This window comes from Thamnophis elegans, chromosome 12 (assembly GCF_009769535.1).
Source record: "Thamnophis elegans isolate rThaEle1 chromosome 12, rThaEle1.pri, whole genome shotgun sequence".
NCBI classification, from domain to species: domain Eukaryota; kingdom Metazoa; phylum Chordata; class Lepidosauria; order Squamata; family Colubridae; genus Thamnophis; species Thamnophis elegans.
In genome coordinates, this window is record NC_045552.1 from 19,616,720 (window position 1) to 19,632,687 (window position 15,968).

Consider the following 15,968-nt stretch of genomic DNA (forward strand, 5'->3'; position numbering starts at 1 on the left):
AGATTTTTTTTGGCAAATGGTTCCTATTTATGACCGTTGGTCTGTCCTAAGATCATGCGATCCCCTTTTGCGACCTTCTGACAAGCCAATTCAATGGGAAATCCTGATTCACTTAACAGCCAGGTTACTAACTTAACTGCAGTGATTCACTTAACAAATGAGGGCAAGAAAGGTCATAAAATGGGGCAAAATTCACTTAGCAAATATGTCACTCAACAACAGAAATTTGGGGCACAATTGTGGTCGTAAGTTAAGGACTACCTGTAGTTCCAGATAATAAGAGTGTTTTGCAACGTTCTGCCTATAGATGTGGAAAAATAAAGAAATCCATTTGAATTATTGTGTGCCTTTCTGGATTTTGGGACCAGACATCAACCTTGTCAAACCAAAGCAGCCTTCTGCCTACATTAAACATATACTCTGGGAACTATTAGAGAGGGGTTATCCTCACCCTCTTTCTCTCACACAGAGTATCTGGACTGAATTGTCTCCTGCTCCTCTGGAATGCAGCCCCTCCCTTCTGGGGATCCAACCTACTACATTCCATCACGCTGAGAAAGAGTGGTAAGCCCAAAACCACCTAGGTTGCTTCCATGGCTGAAGGGGAAGTAGAAACTGGTTCTCCTTGCTCTTACTCCAATCCTTTCCTCACTACCTCAAGTTCTGGTGGGCAACATAAAAAGCCATAGGTATCCCTCCATTATCCAAACTTGGCAACTTTAAGATTTGTGGATTTCAACTGACTGGGGATTTCTGGGAGTTGAAGTCCACAAGTCCTACAGTCAGAGGTGGTATTCAGCTGGATCTGACCGGTTCTGGAAAACCGGTAGTGGAAATTTTAAGTAGATTGGAGAACCAGCAAATTCCAACTCTCACTGGCCCCACCCATGATCTATTCGCTGCCTCCTGAGTCCCAGCTGATCGGGTTGGGTTTTCTTTTGCTGCTCTGCACAGGAGAACAGAGGTGGAAAGCAGGTTAGTGGGGTGGGGAGGGAATGGGGATTTTGCAGTATCCTTCCCCCAGGAGTGAGGAGGGAATGGGGATTTTGCAGTATCCTCCTCCCAGGAGTGGAGAGCGAATGAGGATATTGCAGTATCCTTCTCCCAGGAGTGGGGAGCGAATGGGGATTTTGCAGTATCCTTCCCCCAGGAGTGAGGAGGGAATGGGGATTTTGCAGTATCCTTCTCCCAGGAGTGGGGAGCGAATGGGGATTTTGCAGTATCCTTCCCCCAGGAGTGAGGAGGGAATGGGGATTTTGCAGTATCCTTCCCCCAGGAGTGGGGAGCGAATGGGGATTTTGCAGTATCCTTCTCCCAGGAGTGGGGAGCGAATGGGGATTTTGCAGTATCCTTCCCCCAGGAGTGAGGAGGGAATGAGGATATTGCAGTATCCTTCCCCCAGGAGCGGAGAGCGAATGGGGATTTTGCAGTATCCTTCTCCCAGGAGTGAGGAGGGAATGGGGATTTTGCAGTATCCTTCTCCCAGGAGTGGGGAGCGAATGGGGATTTTGCAGTATCCTTCTCCCAGGAGTGGAGAGCGAATGAGGATATTGCAGTATCCTTCTCCCAGGAGTGAGGAGGGAATGGGGATTTTGCAGTATCCTTCTCCCAGGAGTGGAGAGCGAATGAGGATATTGCAGTATCCTTCTCCCAGGAATGAGGAGGGAATGGGGATTTTGCAGTATCCTCCTCCCAGGAGTGGGGAGCGAATGGGGATTTTGCAGTATCCATCCCCTTCCACGCCCACCAAGCTGTACCAGGCCCAAGCCACACCCACAGAACTGGCAGTAAATTTTTTTGAACCCTACCACTAAAATTGCCTAAAATTGCCAAGTTTGGAGACCCTTGTCCTAAGGCAGAGCTCTCAAACTCCTGTCCCATGCGTCACACACTGACTACGCCCAGGCTGGGTTTAACAAAGGGGAAAAAAGTCTCAATAATCATGTGATGCCACTGTGATGACATGAGTTTGACACCCTATCCTAAGAGATGCTGACAATCCATCTTTTATCTCCAGTGGTGTTTCTTCCTTACCTGGATACTCTGATCGTCCCACTCATTGGTAAATGGCACCACTCAGAGCAATGATACCAATAAGTGCTTCTCGCAGGTTAACTTTAATATAGATTATTCTCACAGCAAACCAGACTGTTCGTTTTCAAATGAATGAGGATGGAGGGTTAAATTTAAAATGGCTTTTCTTCCTTCTGGTGTTCTCAAACCAATTGCCCTTTCTTCTCTCCACTGGCCTCTCCTCGTGGTTCTAATCTCAACTTTAAGCAGGAAGGTAAACGCAAGTCCTTGACTTGGCTTCCTGGAGAATTATTCCCCACCCTCAAAAAAATATGAACTTAAAAGTTATACATACAAATGCTAACCTCAACACCTTGGTATCGTTTCTTAAAAATTTATGTCATTTTAGTTACTTAAAATGGTGGTTGCTTAGCAATACATTTTCGGTACGGCTCAGCAAAATAAGATTAATAGGCTGAAATCATAAGAAATTTCTTGTGTCATAAATCTCGCTTGGTTTGCCTCCAGGAAGGGGTCCAAGTTATTCTTCTAAATTATAGAAAACTGAAAAGGGGAGAAAAAGAGATTCTTCTTGGCCTGTTTATATCTCTCAGCGTAATAGCTGGACAACCTGGGCCAATTCCCTTCCTAGCCAGACTTTTGATCCTCAAAATCCCCCCATTTTGCTGAATGTCCCCCTTATGTCCCTCTGGATTAGGAGCCCCTTGCACGAGCCTTTGGCATTCACACAGCTTCTGCACTTCCTAATCAAGGCACGTTGTTCTTCTGGAGGCCTCCAAGTATTTCAATGCTAGCCAGGTTCCCTGGTTTGGGGATATATGGTTCAGTGGTGAGCAATCCGCAGCTCCTTGTCTCAGGGGAAGGAAGGAAGGAAGGAAGGAGGGAAGGGAGATGGGAGAGAGGGAGTGAGGGAAAGAGATGGGAGGGAGAGAGGGAAGGAGGGAAAGAGTTGGGAGGGAGAGAAAAAGATGGGAGGGAAGGAAAGATATGGAAGGGAGGGAGAGAAAGAGATGGGAGGGAGGAAGTGAAAGAAATGGGAGGGAGGAACAGAGGGAAAGAGATGGGGAGGAGAGAGGGAAGGAGAGAGATATGAAGAGGGAGGCAAAGAGATGCGAGGGAGGGAAGGAAAGAGATGGGAGGGAGGAAGGAAAAAAGATGGGAGGGAGGGAAAGAGATGGAAGGGACGGAGGGAAAAAGATAGGAGGGAGGGAAAGAGATGGGAGGGAGGAAGGGAAGAAGGAAGGGGAAAAGATGGGAGGGAAGGAGGGAGGGAGGACTATATTCAGCCAAATTATTGAAAAAATTGGAAAGTCTAGAGCAGTGGCCTCCAATCTTGTGGGTGCCATGGACCGGTTCCGTGGAGAGCAGTATTTCCATGGACCAGGTGCGGGTGTGGTTTCATGGTTCTGCATGTGCATGGATGGGGCTTTGCTTGCTTGTTCCTGTAAGCCATGGACCAGTACTGGGGGTTGGGGAGCTCTGATCTAGAGCAACAAATTAACAAAAACTTCAGTTTTAAAATAAGTGGGCTTTAATTCTCAATGTTCTCCAGGCAGTTGTTGAGTCCGAGAACACCTGGTCTGGAGTGATATTCTAACTGCCCTAAGAACGCTCACCAAGAATGACATTCAAGGCAAAGATGAATTACTCTAGGATTCAGGCTGACAATTCAAAGAGCAAAAATTAGATTTTGTACAGAGGAACATGCTGAACTAAACTCAACATTGTAAAAATTGTAAAAGTCAGACCAGAGATATTGCAGAAATGCAGCAGGATGAAAGGATGGCAAAAAATAATAATAATACAGGACTGGGGTTCACAAAATCACCAGTTCTTTTTAATTCACCTCTTTCTCTCAGCTGAGGGCACCCCAAAATCTCAGGCAAGGACTTTTCAAATTCCTACCACCCAACCAACACAGAGATGCCCCGAGTAAGCTGAAACCAAGAGAACAGCTGGGAACCTGTGATTATGAAAACAAAAGGGCCGAGAGGGGTTATGACTGCAGAGAACAAGCACGTTGAAGCAGAAAATGCTTTTCGATTCCCTCCGAGGGAAATTCAGAAATTAGTCAACTATGCCAACTTTGGTTTCAGTTCAGGCCAATCTTTCTCCAGCCTGGCAGTTTCCACTGTATTGGTTTCAAGTTCCAATTATCAGCCAGAATAGCTCTAGTCAATTTGGGATGACAGAAGCTAGATCTGAAAAAGTGTCAGTTCAAGTAACTAGGGGAAGAAGGTTGGTCTGAGTCATTCTGGTTTCTATTAACACCTGGGAACACAGTCAGATTGGGAGGAAGCTCTGCCCTATGAACAGGAAAAAAAGCTATGATTTGGGGAGAAGTTCAACTTCAGGATCCAAGGTAATTTTCTCAACCTTGGAGACTTTGATATGTGGACTTCAACTCCCAGAATTCCCTAGCCAGTATTGCCTCAGATCAATGTTTCTCAATCTTGGAGACTTTGATATGTGGACTTCAACTCCCAGAATTCCCTGGCCAGTATGGCTTCAGATCAACGTTTCTCAACCTTGAAGACTTTAAGAGAGGTGGACTTCAAATCCCAGAATTCCCTAGAGCTGGTTAGGGTATTCTGGGAGTTGAAGTCCATCTATCTTAAAATCTCCAAGTTTGAGAAACATTGATTTAAGGCAATGAGAATCCCACTGCAAGAATTACAGGAAAATTCTCCAAATTAGGCTGGGCTAATAAGTCACTGGTAGCCTAAAATACCCAGAAATCTCAGCCTCCATATAGATAGAAAGTGCCAGGTTGTGGGAGAAACTGAAAGCTGTCCATATTTGCTTTCTGACAGCATTGACCTGGCTCCTGTTGAAAACATTACAGATAGTCCCCGACTTATAACAATTCATTAAATGGCCATTCGGAGTTACAATGGCACGGAAAAAGGTGACTTATGATTGTTTTTCATACTTACCACCATCGCAACACCCTATGGTCATGTGATCAAAATTGAGACCCTTGGCAACTGACTCATATTTATGACAGCTGCCAGGATCATGTGGTCAGTTTTTGACAAGCAAAGCCGATGGGGAAGCCAGAGTTGCTTCACAACCATCTTAACAGCTGCAGCGATTCACTTAACAACTGTGGGCAAAATTCACTTATAACAAATGTCTCATTAACGACAGAAGCTTTGGGCTCGATTGGGGTTAAATCCAGGAAGGTTTCTCCTCTTATTCTCTATTTGTTAGCAACAACACATGACTGTTCCTTGCCTGCCCAGGTTGATGACTCCTCGTGGGATTCCGGTCGGTGTGTTAAAGGCCGGGAGAAGCTTCTCCCCAAGTTCTAGAGCTTTGCTCTTGAAGACCTGTTGGAAGAAAGAAAGAGGAGGAAGTGAGGAAGCAGATACTGTAATAAATGGGAGCTGGGTTTCTTAACATAAATCTCCATGTGTTCAGCCACATGGAAGGACTTCCTGGTACACCAGGAGCCTTGGTGGTGCAGTGGTTAGAATCAGTAGTGGGATCCTGCCAGTTTAACAACCGGTTCGGTGATCACATGTTTTGTGTGTGTGTGTGTTTCGTGTGCGCCTGATGCACACTATGCGCGCGTGCGCAATTTTACCAAAACCTACCTTCCACGTTACTTCTTGGGGAGTAACACAGCTGATGTGCGCCAATCCATTCTGCTGCGATAATCAGCTGAGAGGAAATAGGTAAGCAAAGCGCAAGGGTGGGCGAGCGGACCGACCTGATCGTCGGAGCTACAGGTTCACTCAAACCGATCCGAACTGACTGAATCCAATCCCTGGTTAGAATGCAGCATTGCAGGCAATCTGTGCCCACAGCCTGGAGTTTGTAATGGGGCTCAAGACTGACTCTACCTTGCATCCTTCCGAGGTCAATAAAATGAGGACCCAGACTGTTGAGGGCAATAGGCTGACTCTGTAAACTACTTAAGAGAGTAATGTGAAGTATTATGGGGCTATCTAAATGCTATTGCTAAGCACTAGTGCTACTTCCAGAGAAATGTTCTTCTGCCCAGACTGAATGAATGGGCAATATTTGGATGCAACAGCTGTGAGCATCTTTTCTCAGTGTGAATGCAGTTTAGCTCCTGTTGACAACTAGAGCACAGGTGGCCAAATAATAACAACAATAAAATCATGAAAACAGATGAGATAAAAAATAGATGAGGACCCATCTCACGATTTCCGCTGTAGAAAACACACAAATCTTAATTCTGTGCCATCTCTCCAAGATTGAGGTGTAGTAATGGCTTTGGATGGTGGCTTCTGGATCGTCCCACCAAGGAGTAGGGTGTGTAAGTGGGGGTGATCTTTAACAGGCACTAGAAACTTTGATGCCTGGTCTGTTTTAAAAGGTCTTAAAAATCTCGATTTTATCAGTGCAGTTTGCTGTCCCTGTTCCGTTAAAACAATATTGTTTCAATTAATAAGATTCTATCTATTTTACTATTTCAACATTATTTCCCCTTACAAACTGAAACTAAAGGCGTCATAAGAAAGGAAATGAATCTTCTTTCATTTCGTTTTTCAAGGACTGCTATTCAGTAGACGCCTATTGTGAACTATTCAAGCAATTGTATGTGCCAATTCAGCAATTACACAAACACTCGTATTAAAGATTAAAAAACCCAGACTGGAAATTAAGACAAGAAAAATTCAGCCTTTTGAACCTAAGGAAAAAATAGAAGGCCCTCGATAGCTAGGATGAAGTGCATATATTGCACATGGAAAATCTTGGATTCAATCCTTGGAAGCTCCAGTGAAAAGGGTGACTTGGGTTTTTTCCACCTTTTCTGAGGAACCCCAAGGGATCTGCAAGAACTTGATAGAGCTTAAGGGGGAAACAATAAACTTCAATCAAACACAGGCAAGTGTATCCTGTGTTGGCCAGCACAGCTGGCAGCAGAGTCGGACAGTGAGGAGTTTGGGGAGGAACAAGGGCCAGTCCTGGAGGCTGAGGAAGGCTCGGATGAGGGCTCTGCATCAGAGGCTGAGGTGGGGTCAAGGCCATCTGGCAGTTATCAGCTACCTTCGGAGCTAGACAGTGTTGAGGCAGAGGAACAGCTGGAGTCTGTTCCCAGTGTGCGCATGCACAGAGCTGCCTGAAGAAAAGAACAGCTAAGAAATCAGGGTCGACTTGGGAGTAAAGCCACAGGTGGACAGTGAATGGTCCCTCCCATAGGAAATAAAAGAGGAGTGGGATTTTACAGGAAACAATTCATTCGTTCATTCATTTCAGGAGTGTGAAGATCTGTCTGTGAATCTCAGGGACTCTGTGTCTTTCCTTGAACAGCACTGCGTTTGGAAAATATTTACATGGCAGCTTTCCAAAATAGATAAGGTCTGTGGTCATAAATATTCCTTTGAAAGACTGCTTGCCAACGACTGGGCCTTTGCTGAATGTGAATGAGAGGAATTCACATTCGTTTAATAAAAGGGGTTTTGTCAGGACCAGGAATCTGCTTCGTACTTTTTGGAGAAGCCTAGGTCAGAACATATCCATAGCAACTTCTCTAAGGGTGGGATTTGATCTACAAATAAAATACCACAGCCATCGCTTTGCAGGTCAGGATTTAAAAAAATTAACAGGTCCACAGCTTGGAAAAGCCCCTCTGATTTTGTGGGTGATGAGAAAAACTCTCCACTGGAGTGCCTGGAAAGCCCCCTCAGGTGCCAGTACATAGAAAGAAAAATAAGTCAGAAAAATAAGTCAGTGTTCCTCAACCTTGTCACCTGGAAGATATGTGGACTTCAACTTCCAGAATTCCCCAGTCAGCATGGGAGTTGAAGTCCACACACCTTAAAGTTGCCTTGTTTGGAAAACACTTGGTTAGATGACCCCTGACATTCTTTCCAACTCTACAATTTTACGATTCTATATCTGGCAGACAATATATTAGGGAAGGTTGTAGGGGAGGGGGAGGGAGACAACAATGGGCGTGAACCCCAACAATGATGTCTCTTTCTGAATGCATTCAGCTCTCAAGAAAGTTCTCCTCCACCTCTAAGCTCCACTAAGGTAATGGTAAAGGTTCCCTCGCACATGCGTGCTAGTCGTTTCCGGCTCTAGGAGGTGGTGCGCATCTCCGTTTGAAAGCCAAAGAGCCAGCGCTGTCTGAAGACGTCTCTGTGGTCATGTGGCCAACATGACTAAATGCCGATGGCGAATGGAACGCTGTTTTATCTTCCCACCAAAGCTGCTTCCTATTTTTCTACTTGCATTTTCTATGTGCTTTTGAACTGCTAGGTTGGCAGAAGATGGGACAAATAAAGGGAGCTCACTTTGTTACGCAGCGCTAGGGATTCGAACTGCCGAAACTGCCAACCTTTCTGATCAACCACCTCAGCCCCTTAGCCACTGCACCACTAAAAGGCATCAAAATCAATGTTGTTTTTGACACCATCATGAATTAAGACATTGGCCAGGACTGAAAACAGTTTTGAGTGGGGACAGAGAAGTAAGTATCTCCATCAGCTTTTCACACACCCCTTCTTCCTCTCTGTCTGGTGCACTGTGATAACAACCACCATGACTTAACAACTATAATTCAGGGCTAAAATATGGTCATAGGTTAAAGACTGCCTGTAAAGCTTTAGAACAATTCCCTGATCTAGTCAGTTGCTGAAGTCTTTTTTGAAAGCTTGAGAACGGAGACATCTTCTTCTCCTATTCCCCCTTTGCTTCAGTCGCTACAGGAACTGAACTTGCTGAAAAGCGAGAAACAGCCGCATCCTTCTGCAGATATATTAATCAAGAGTTTACTTGTTATAAAGGGAAGAACGTGAAGTGATTTACAGAGACATCGTGCAGGATCCAAAGCTTTTGTCTAAATGAGGAAAGCAGCATTGCCAAGGCCACAGTAGCAAAGCTAACTTGTAAGAATTAAGTAAAAAAAATAAATAAATCCAGTTTTGGGAAGAAAAAAAATAGGCGTCACAACTTGCTGTGCTTCACTGTTCCTTTCAAAAGACAAAAAGCTGACCATATAACACTTTTGCACTGCAAGGGTCTTACAATCTGTCATTGGAGCCACGCAGCTCCCTTGTTCTATATGCAAAGCCACAGCAGGAGGCCAAACTACTGCTTTGCTCCAGTTTCTGTCCTAGAAATTTTTTGTGCAACCTTTCTATGCCATCAAAAATATATAGTGCAATCAGTCTCAGTGTGTACCGTGGAACAATGGAAAAATAAGCAGGAACTCTACTGCTGCGGTATTATATCATGCTGCAAAGTTCATTTCGGTTCCAGTCATCAGCCTGGGAAGCAAGGTCACCTCTGAGACCATTTGCTCCAATGGAAGAATATTCTTTGAAGGATAGCAATAGCAATAGCACTTATATACCGCTTCACAGTGCCTTTACAGTCCTCTCTAAGTGGTTTACAGAGTCAGCCTATTGCCCCCAACTATCTGGGTCCTCATTTTATTGATCTCGGAAGGATGGAGGGTTGAGTCAACCTTGAGCCAGCCAGAATCGAACTACTGGCAGTGAGCAGCCTGAAATACTGCATTCTAACTGCTGGGATGGAGGGAAGGAAGGAAGGAAGCAATAGCACTTAGATTTATATACCACTTCATAGTTCTTTTACAGCCCTCTCTAAGTGAGTCAGGCTCTTGCCCCCAACAATCTGGGTCCTCGCTTTACCCACCTCGAAAGGATGGAAGGCTGAGTCAACCTTGAGCCTAGTGAGATTTGAACTGCTGAACTGCAACTAGCAGTCAGCTGAAGTAACCTGCAGTACTGCACTCTAACCACTGTGTCACCTCGGACGAAACAGGGTTCTCCTTCCAAACCCCACAGCCTGGTTTTAAGGCTTCTCCTGAAGACTAAAAGAGAGCGGGGGACGGATCTTACCTCTGAAGGTAAGATATTCCAAAAGGTGGGAGCCATGGCAGAAAGCCGTGGTCGATTCCTGGATCCCACCAGCCAAAATTACTTGGCTGATGAGATCCTCAGTAGGTACCTTCTTCCAGCACAAATGGGGTGGGCCATTCCTATAGGGCAGGGGTATCAAACTCGATTTCATTGAGGACTGCATCAGGGTTGTGTTTGATGTCAGGGGGGCATGTGGTGTGTGATGAGGAGGCATGGCCAACTTGACGTCACTCATGTTAGGGGCACCTTTGGCAGCCCAAGCATTCTGCTAGCGAAAATGGGCTCCTGAGCTCCTTTTTCTGCTGCGATAGCCTCCTGCAACCCTCTGCCAGTAAAAAAGCGTTGCTATTTCCAGGGTGGCTCCACAGGCCAGATCTAAGCATATCTAAGCACCCCGCATGCTGGATCTGGCCTGCAGGTCTTGCGTTTGACACTCCTGCTATAGGGCAAGGGCTCCCAACCCCCAGTCCATGGATCAGCACTGGGTCACGGCATGCCAGAAACCGTGCCGTGCAAACAAGTAGAACCCTATCCACGGGATGCAGGCAGCATGTGAAACCACGCCCCCCCCTCTGATCCATGGAAAAACCTTTTTCCCCGGAACCGGTCCCTAGTGCCCCAAAAGTTAAGAGCCACTGCTATAGGGGGTTCTTCAGCTATCCTGGACCCATGCTATAAAGGGCTTTGAAGGTAATAACCAGTAGTGGGATTCACCCGTTCTCACCTATTCAGGAGAACCGGCTGGTAACTTTCTAAGCAGTTCAGAGAACCGGTTGTTGGAAGAAATCTTTTGTTTTTTCCCACTTTACAGGGCTAATCCTGTAAGGAAGGCAGGAAGGAAACGTTCTGGTGTTGTTTCTAGCCTAATCTTTATGGCCCTGCTTACAGAAACTGCCTCTCCAGTTAACCCTTATTGCATTGTAAAAGCTAAGGCGAAGCGCCCATCGACGTGAGTGACATTGAGTTGGCTACGCCCACACAGTCACATGACCACCAAGCCACGCCTACCCAGCTGGTCATTAGGGCAGCGAACCGGTTGTTAAATTATTTGAATACCACCACTGATAATAACGACACCTTGAACTGCACCCAGAAGCAGATCGACAACCAAAGCATAAAAGTGCATCAATCCCCCTTTAAGCCTACTGCCTATCCTAAATTTCATAATAAAAGTTCTCACTAAAGAGATTCCTGCTTGTGGCTATGTTTTATGGAAACACTTGCCTAGGTAGTAGTTCAGTTCCAAGAATTAATACTGGAAGGTTATGGCAATTAATGCCTTCACAGATGCATTTCTCCCTTGTTGAGTTAATGAAGAATGTTTTGGACCGAGTCCATGAAATTTAGGAGCTCATCACACGTGACTTTAATGCCAAGCAAGATTTTTGGGGTTTGGTGGAAGAGCTAAAAGTGGTTGTCACTTTTAAAAACATAAAAGATACCATATTTTTTGGAGTATAAGACGCACCTTTTTCCCTCAAAAGAGAGGGTGAAAATCTGGGTCCGTCTTATACACTGAATACAACATTTTTAGCCTCCTGAAACCCTGCCCCCTTTGCAAAAATGGCCGTGCATTGCCTTTAGGAGCCTTGTAGAGTGCTCCTGGGGGCTCGGGAGGGCAGAAATGAGCAAAAAACGGGCTGTTTTTTTTGCCAATTCCCCCCCCCCCAGGAGCACTGTAGAAGCCTCCTAACAGCTACTTGTGTCCATTTTGTGAAAAACAGGCCATTTTTGCTCATTTTTGGGGGGGGGCACCCCCCAGGAGCACTCTAAAAGCCTCCTAAAGGCTATTCATGCCCTCTTTTTGACAAAAAGGGGTCCAGTTTTGTGAAAAATGGGGCATTTTGGGGAGGTCTGCAGAGTGCAAAACCCTTTTTTTTTAAATTTGCCTCTTCAAAATATTGGTGCGTCTTATACTCTGAAAAATACGGTAGTTCACAGCAGTGTTTAATGTGACCCTTGTGAGGGACACAACTCCTTCTCTCTAGCTTCAAGTCCTTAATACATTCAGAACACAAAACCGAAACCATGGCCAGTGGCATTTCTGCAGAGACCAATGTACCAACCCAGTGAACTGTCCAGAAGAAATTGTCCACAGGAGGAAAATCCTACTGGATGAGCCAGGCCAAGTAATTATGCCCAACTTAATTAACCGCTATCATCGGTTCTCTGATATTTATCAAGAGGAACCATTTTTAGCTGGTTTTAGGCAAGGGAAGAGGTGTGGCTTTCTGAGATTCTCCGTGCGGAAATCCATATCGCAACTCAGATGTGACAAATGGATCAGCGGTACCAACCTCTTCGCCCGTCAGGTAATACGCAGACAGAAGTCCCCCAACGTAGCGGATGTTCACTTCAAATAAGGAAGCTTCGCCATTCTGCTGGAAGAAAAAAATAAGAAGGTCTCAGATTGGACATTGCCGGATATGCGGATGCAAAGATAAGTAAGTGCAACTGAAGGAGCAGATATAAAAACACATTTTTAATATCCTTCGCTGCACAATCATTAGCAGAGACACTTGCAAGGCATGGATGGAAAGAACCCTGAAGACCTGTGCACTTCCACTTCCAGAATTTGTGCACTGACAAATAAATAATAATTTAATTTAATTCCCCAGCCAGCCAGACCACCTTCTCCAGCCTGCCACCTCCAGAAGGAAAAAAAAAATTGCATTTTAACCCCCAAAACGAACATTTTCCTCTATCTCTATCTCTTGTAGACAGCTTCTGCAGACATTGGAGACAATGTCTAGAATGCCTTTGGTGCTGCTAGCTGGTTCTCTCCAATATTTCAATTAAAAAAACCCTCTTCTCATATCTCATCCCTTAAGGTAAAGGTTCCCCTCGCACATATGTGCTAGTTGTTCTCGACTCTAGGGGGCGGTGCTCACCTCCTTTTCAATACAATACAATACAATAGCAGAGTTGGAAGGGACCTTGGAGGTCTTCTAGTCCAACCCCCTGCCTAGGCAGGAAACCCTATACCGTTTCAGACAAATGGCTATCCAACATTTTCTTAAAGACTTCCAGTGTTGGGGCATTCACAACTTCTGGAGGCAAGTTGTTCCACTGATTAATTGTTCTAACTGTCAGGAAATTTCTCCTCAGTTCAAAGTTGCTTCTCTCCTTGATTAGTTTCCACCCATTGCTTCTTGTTCTACCCTCAGGTGCCTTGGAAAATAGTTTGACTCCCTCTTCTTTGTGGCAACCCCCGAGATATTGGAACACTGCTATCATGTCTCCCCTAGTCCTTCTTTCTATTAAACTAGACATACCCAGTTCCTGCAACCGTTCTTCATATGTTTTAGTCTCCAGTCCCCTAATCATCTTTGTTGCTCTTCTCTGCATTCTTTCTAGAGTCTCCACATCTTTTTTACATTGTGGCAATCAAAACTGGAGGCAGTATTCCAAGTGTGGCCTTACCAAGGCATTATAAAGTGGTATTAACACTTATTGATTCTATCCCTCTGTTTATGCAGCCTGGAACTGTGTTGGCTTTTTTGGCAGCTGCTGCACACTGCTGGCTCATATTTAAATAGTTGTCCACTAGGACTCCAAGATCCCTTTCGCAGTTACTACTGTTGAGCAAGGTACCACCTATACTGTACCTGTGCATTTTGTTTTTGTTGCCTAAATGTAGAACCTTACTCTTTTCACCATTGAATTTCATTTTATTAGATAGTGCCCAATGTTCAAGTTTGTCAAGATCCTTCTGTATCTTTTCAAAGACAAAGAGCCAGTGTCAAGTCTCTGTGATCATGTAGCCGGCATGACTAAATGCTGAAGGTGCACAGAACGCTGTTACCTTCTCACCAAAGGTGGTTCCTATTTTTCTACTTGCATTTTTTACGTGCTTTCCAACTGCCAGGTTGGCAGAAGCTGGGACAAGTAACGGGAGCTCACTCCGTTATGTGGCGCTAGGGATTTGAACCGCCGAACTGCCGACCTTTCTGATCAAAAAGCTCAGCGTCTTACCCACTGAGCCACCGCAGCCCCACCTCATTCCTTATCAATTGTAAAATTACATAAAATGCATCATTCGATCCTGAGCAGCAACAGATAAAATGTTTTTTATAAAAATTTAACAGCAATAGTAACATAGACACTCAGCATTTGTAACAGTGAAATGCCAGAGTAAGAGCAACTGTTTGTTGTCTCCACAGTCTTTTCTCTGTGCTTTTAGCTTTTGAGGAATTCACAAATCCATTCACGTAAAGGGGGGGGAGACATAATAATTAGACCCCCAGAGCGGTTTACGTCAGTGAGTTTGGATGGAAAGGAGACAATGGGAACAAGCTTGTGCAATCCCCTCCCTTCCGTTTTTTTATATATATAACACTGATGCAGTGGACTGAACTTTCCAACTAGCCCCTTACTCATAAAAATCTTGGAGCAGCAAAATGTCAAAGCAATTGCAGTCAAACTATCCCTTTCAAAAATTTCTTCCTGCCAATTCAGGTTTGTCCTCTGAATAAATACCAGCTTTTTACAAAAGGTGTGAATTCACAAATATCCTCCACACCCCCAGACAGAAGAGGTATTTCTGGACTACGTAAAAGGGCCCTTTAGAAAAACAGGAATTGGAATATAGGAATAAAAGAATATAGGAAATATAGAATGGAATAGAATAGAATAATAGGAGGAATGAAGAAAATGAAAAGAATAGAATAACAGAGTTGGAAGGGACCTTAGAGGTCTTCTAGTCCAAACCCCGCTCAGGCAGGAAACCCTACAACACTCCAGACAAATGGATATCCAACATCTTCATAAACACTTCAAGTGTTGGAACATTCACAACTTCTGGAGGCAAGCTGTTCCACTGATTAATTGATCTAACTGTGAGGGAATTTCTTCTTAGTTCTAGGTTGCTTCTCTCCTTGATTAGTTTCCACCCATTACTTCTTATCCTGCCTTCTGGTGCTTTGGAGAATAGCTTGACTTCCTGTTCTTCATGACAACCCCTGAGATACTGGAAGACTGCTATTATGTCTCCCCTAGTCCTTCTTTTCATCAAACTAGACATACCTAATTCCTGCAACCGTTCTTTATATGTTTTAGCCTTCAGTCCTCTAATCATCTTTGTTGCTCTTCTCTGCACTCTTTCTAGAGTCTCCACATCTTTTTTACATCATGGCAACCAAAACTGAATGCACTATTCCAGGTGTGGAGTAACAGGAAAGTAGGGCTTGCATTCTTTCTGACCTTGTTCACAACCAGTGTGTGGCGTTTATATTCCATGCAATGCACATCAGTTCATTTTGGGAATATGTGTATCCTGCTATTATACTCAACTAATGAATGGATGCTGCAGCCATCAGTAACATCACTTCGAATTCTAAGTTCACTTTTGAAAACATTAACTTGCAGTGCACCGATGAGGTTACCGAGTTTGGTAATGAAGAGTCTACAAGAAAACCAAGCTCAGAGAGCACCATACATGGTATTTTTTCAAATGTCCTACGTTTAATATTTTTAAATATCCTAATCACTGTTTCTTAATCTTGGCAACTTTCAGATAGTGTGGACTTCATTGCCAGAATTCTCCGATCAGTTTGCTGGGCGGTAAATTTTAGACATTAAAGCCCATCCATCTTCAAACTGCCAAGGTTTAGCAATATTTTCAAAGCTCCCTTTTCTAAGTTCTTGGCAAATATAGGTATTGAAATTTAGAGACAAGGAGGGTTCAGAATCTGTAATCTGGAAAATGTTGGCTGTTGGAGCCTTAGGATAAATATCTTGCCCCATCCCAACAAATATGAATTTGCAAAGGGAAGAAAAATAATAATAATATATAAGTATATATTCAAAAGTAAGATACAAAGGGGTGGAAACATAATCAGGATAGATTTGGGAAGGAAAGGGAGCAAGAAATGATATTCAACTATTTTTGGGTCTGCGAAAATACCACCCCTAGAAAATAAAAATTAAGAGCTGGAAGAGACACCTACAACAGTAGAAAAAGAAAGGAAGAGGAGGAGAGGATATGAGAGGAAGAGGAGGGAAGGAAGATAGAGGTGAGGAAGATGGAAGGGAGAAGGAGAGTGGGAGAGAGGACAGGAAGGGGAA

At 44.4% G+C, this 15,968-nt stretch overlaps 1 protein-coding gene across 2 annotated transcripts in view; it reads right to left on the reverse strand.

The window, feature by feature from the left end:
- Nucleotides 1-15,968, reverse strand: part of LOC116515333 (mannosyl-oligosaccharide 1,2-alpha-mannosidase IA-like) — a 205,582-nt gene that overhangs the window by 27,867 nt on the left and 161,747 nt on the right. Inside the window, exons 4-5 of one of the 2 annotated variants that reach the window (XM_032227308.1) lie at nt 12,200-12,280; nt 5,272-5,366 (exon numbers count right to left, since the gene is read on the reverse strand). In XM_032227308.1, coding sequence (XP_032083199.1) covers nt 5,272-5,366; nt 12,200-12,280 — 176 coding nt within the window. Of the gene's footprint in view, nt 1-5,271; nt 5,367-12,199; nt 12,284-15,968 lie in introns of both variants that reach the window. The other variant, XM_032227307.1, reaches the window with a different exon arrangement.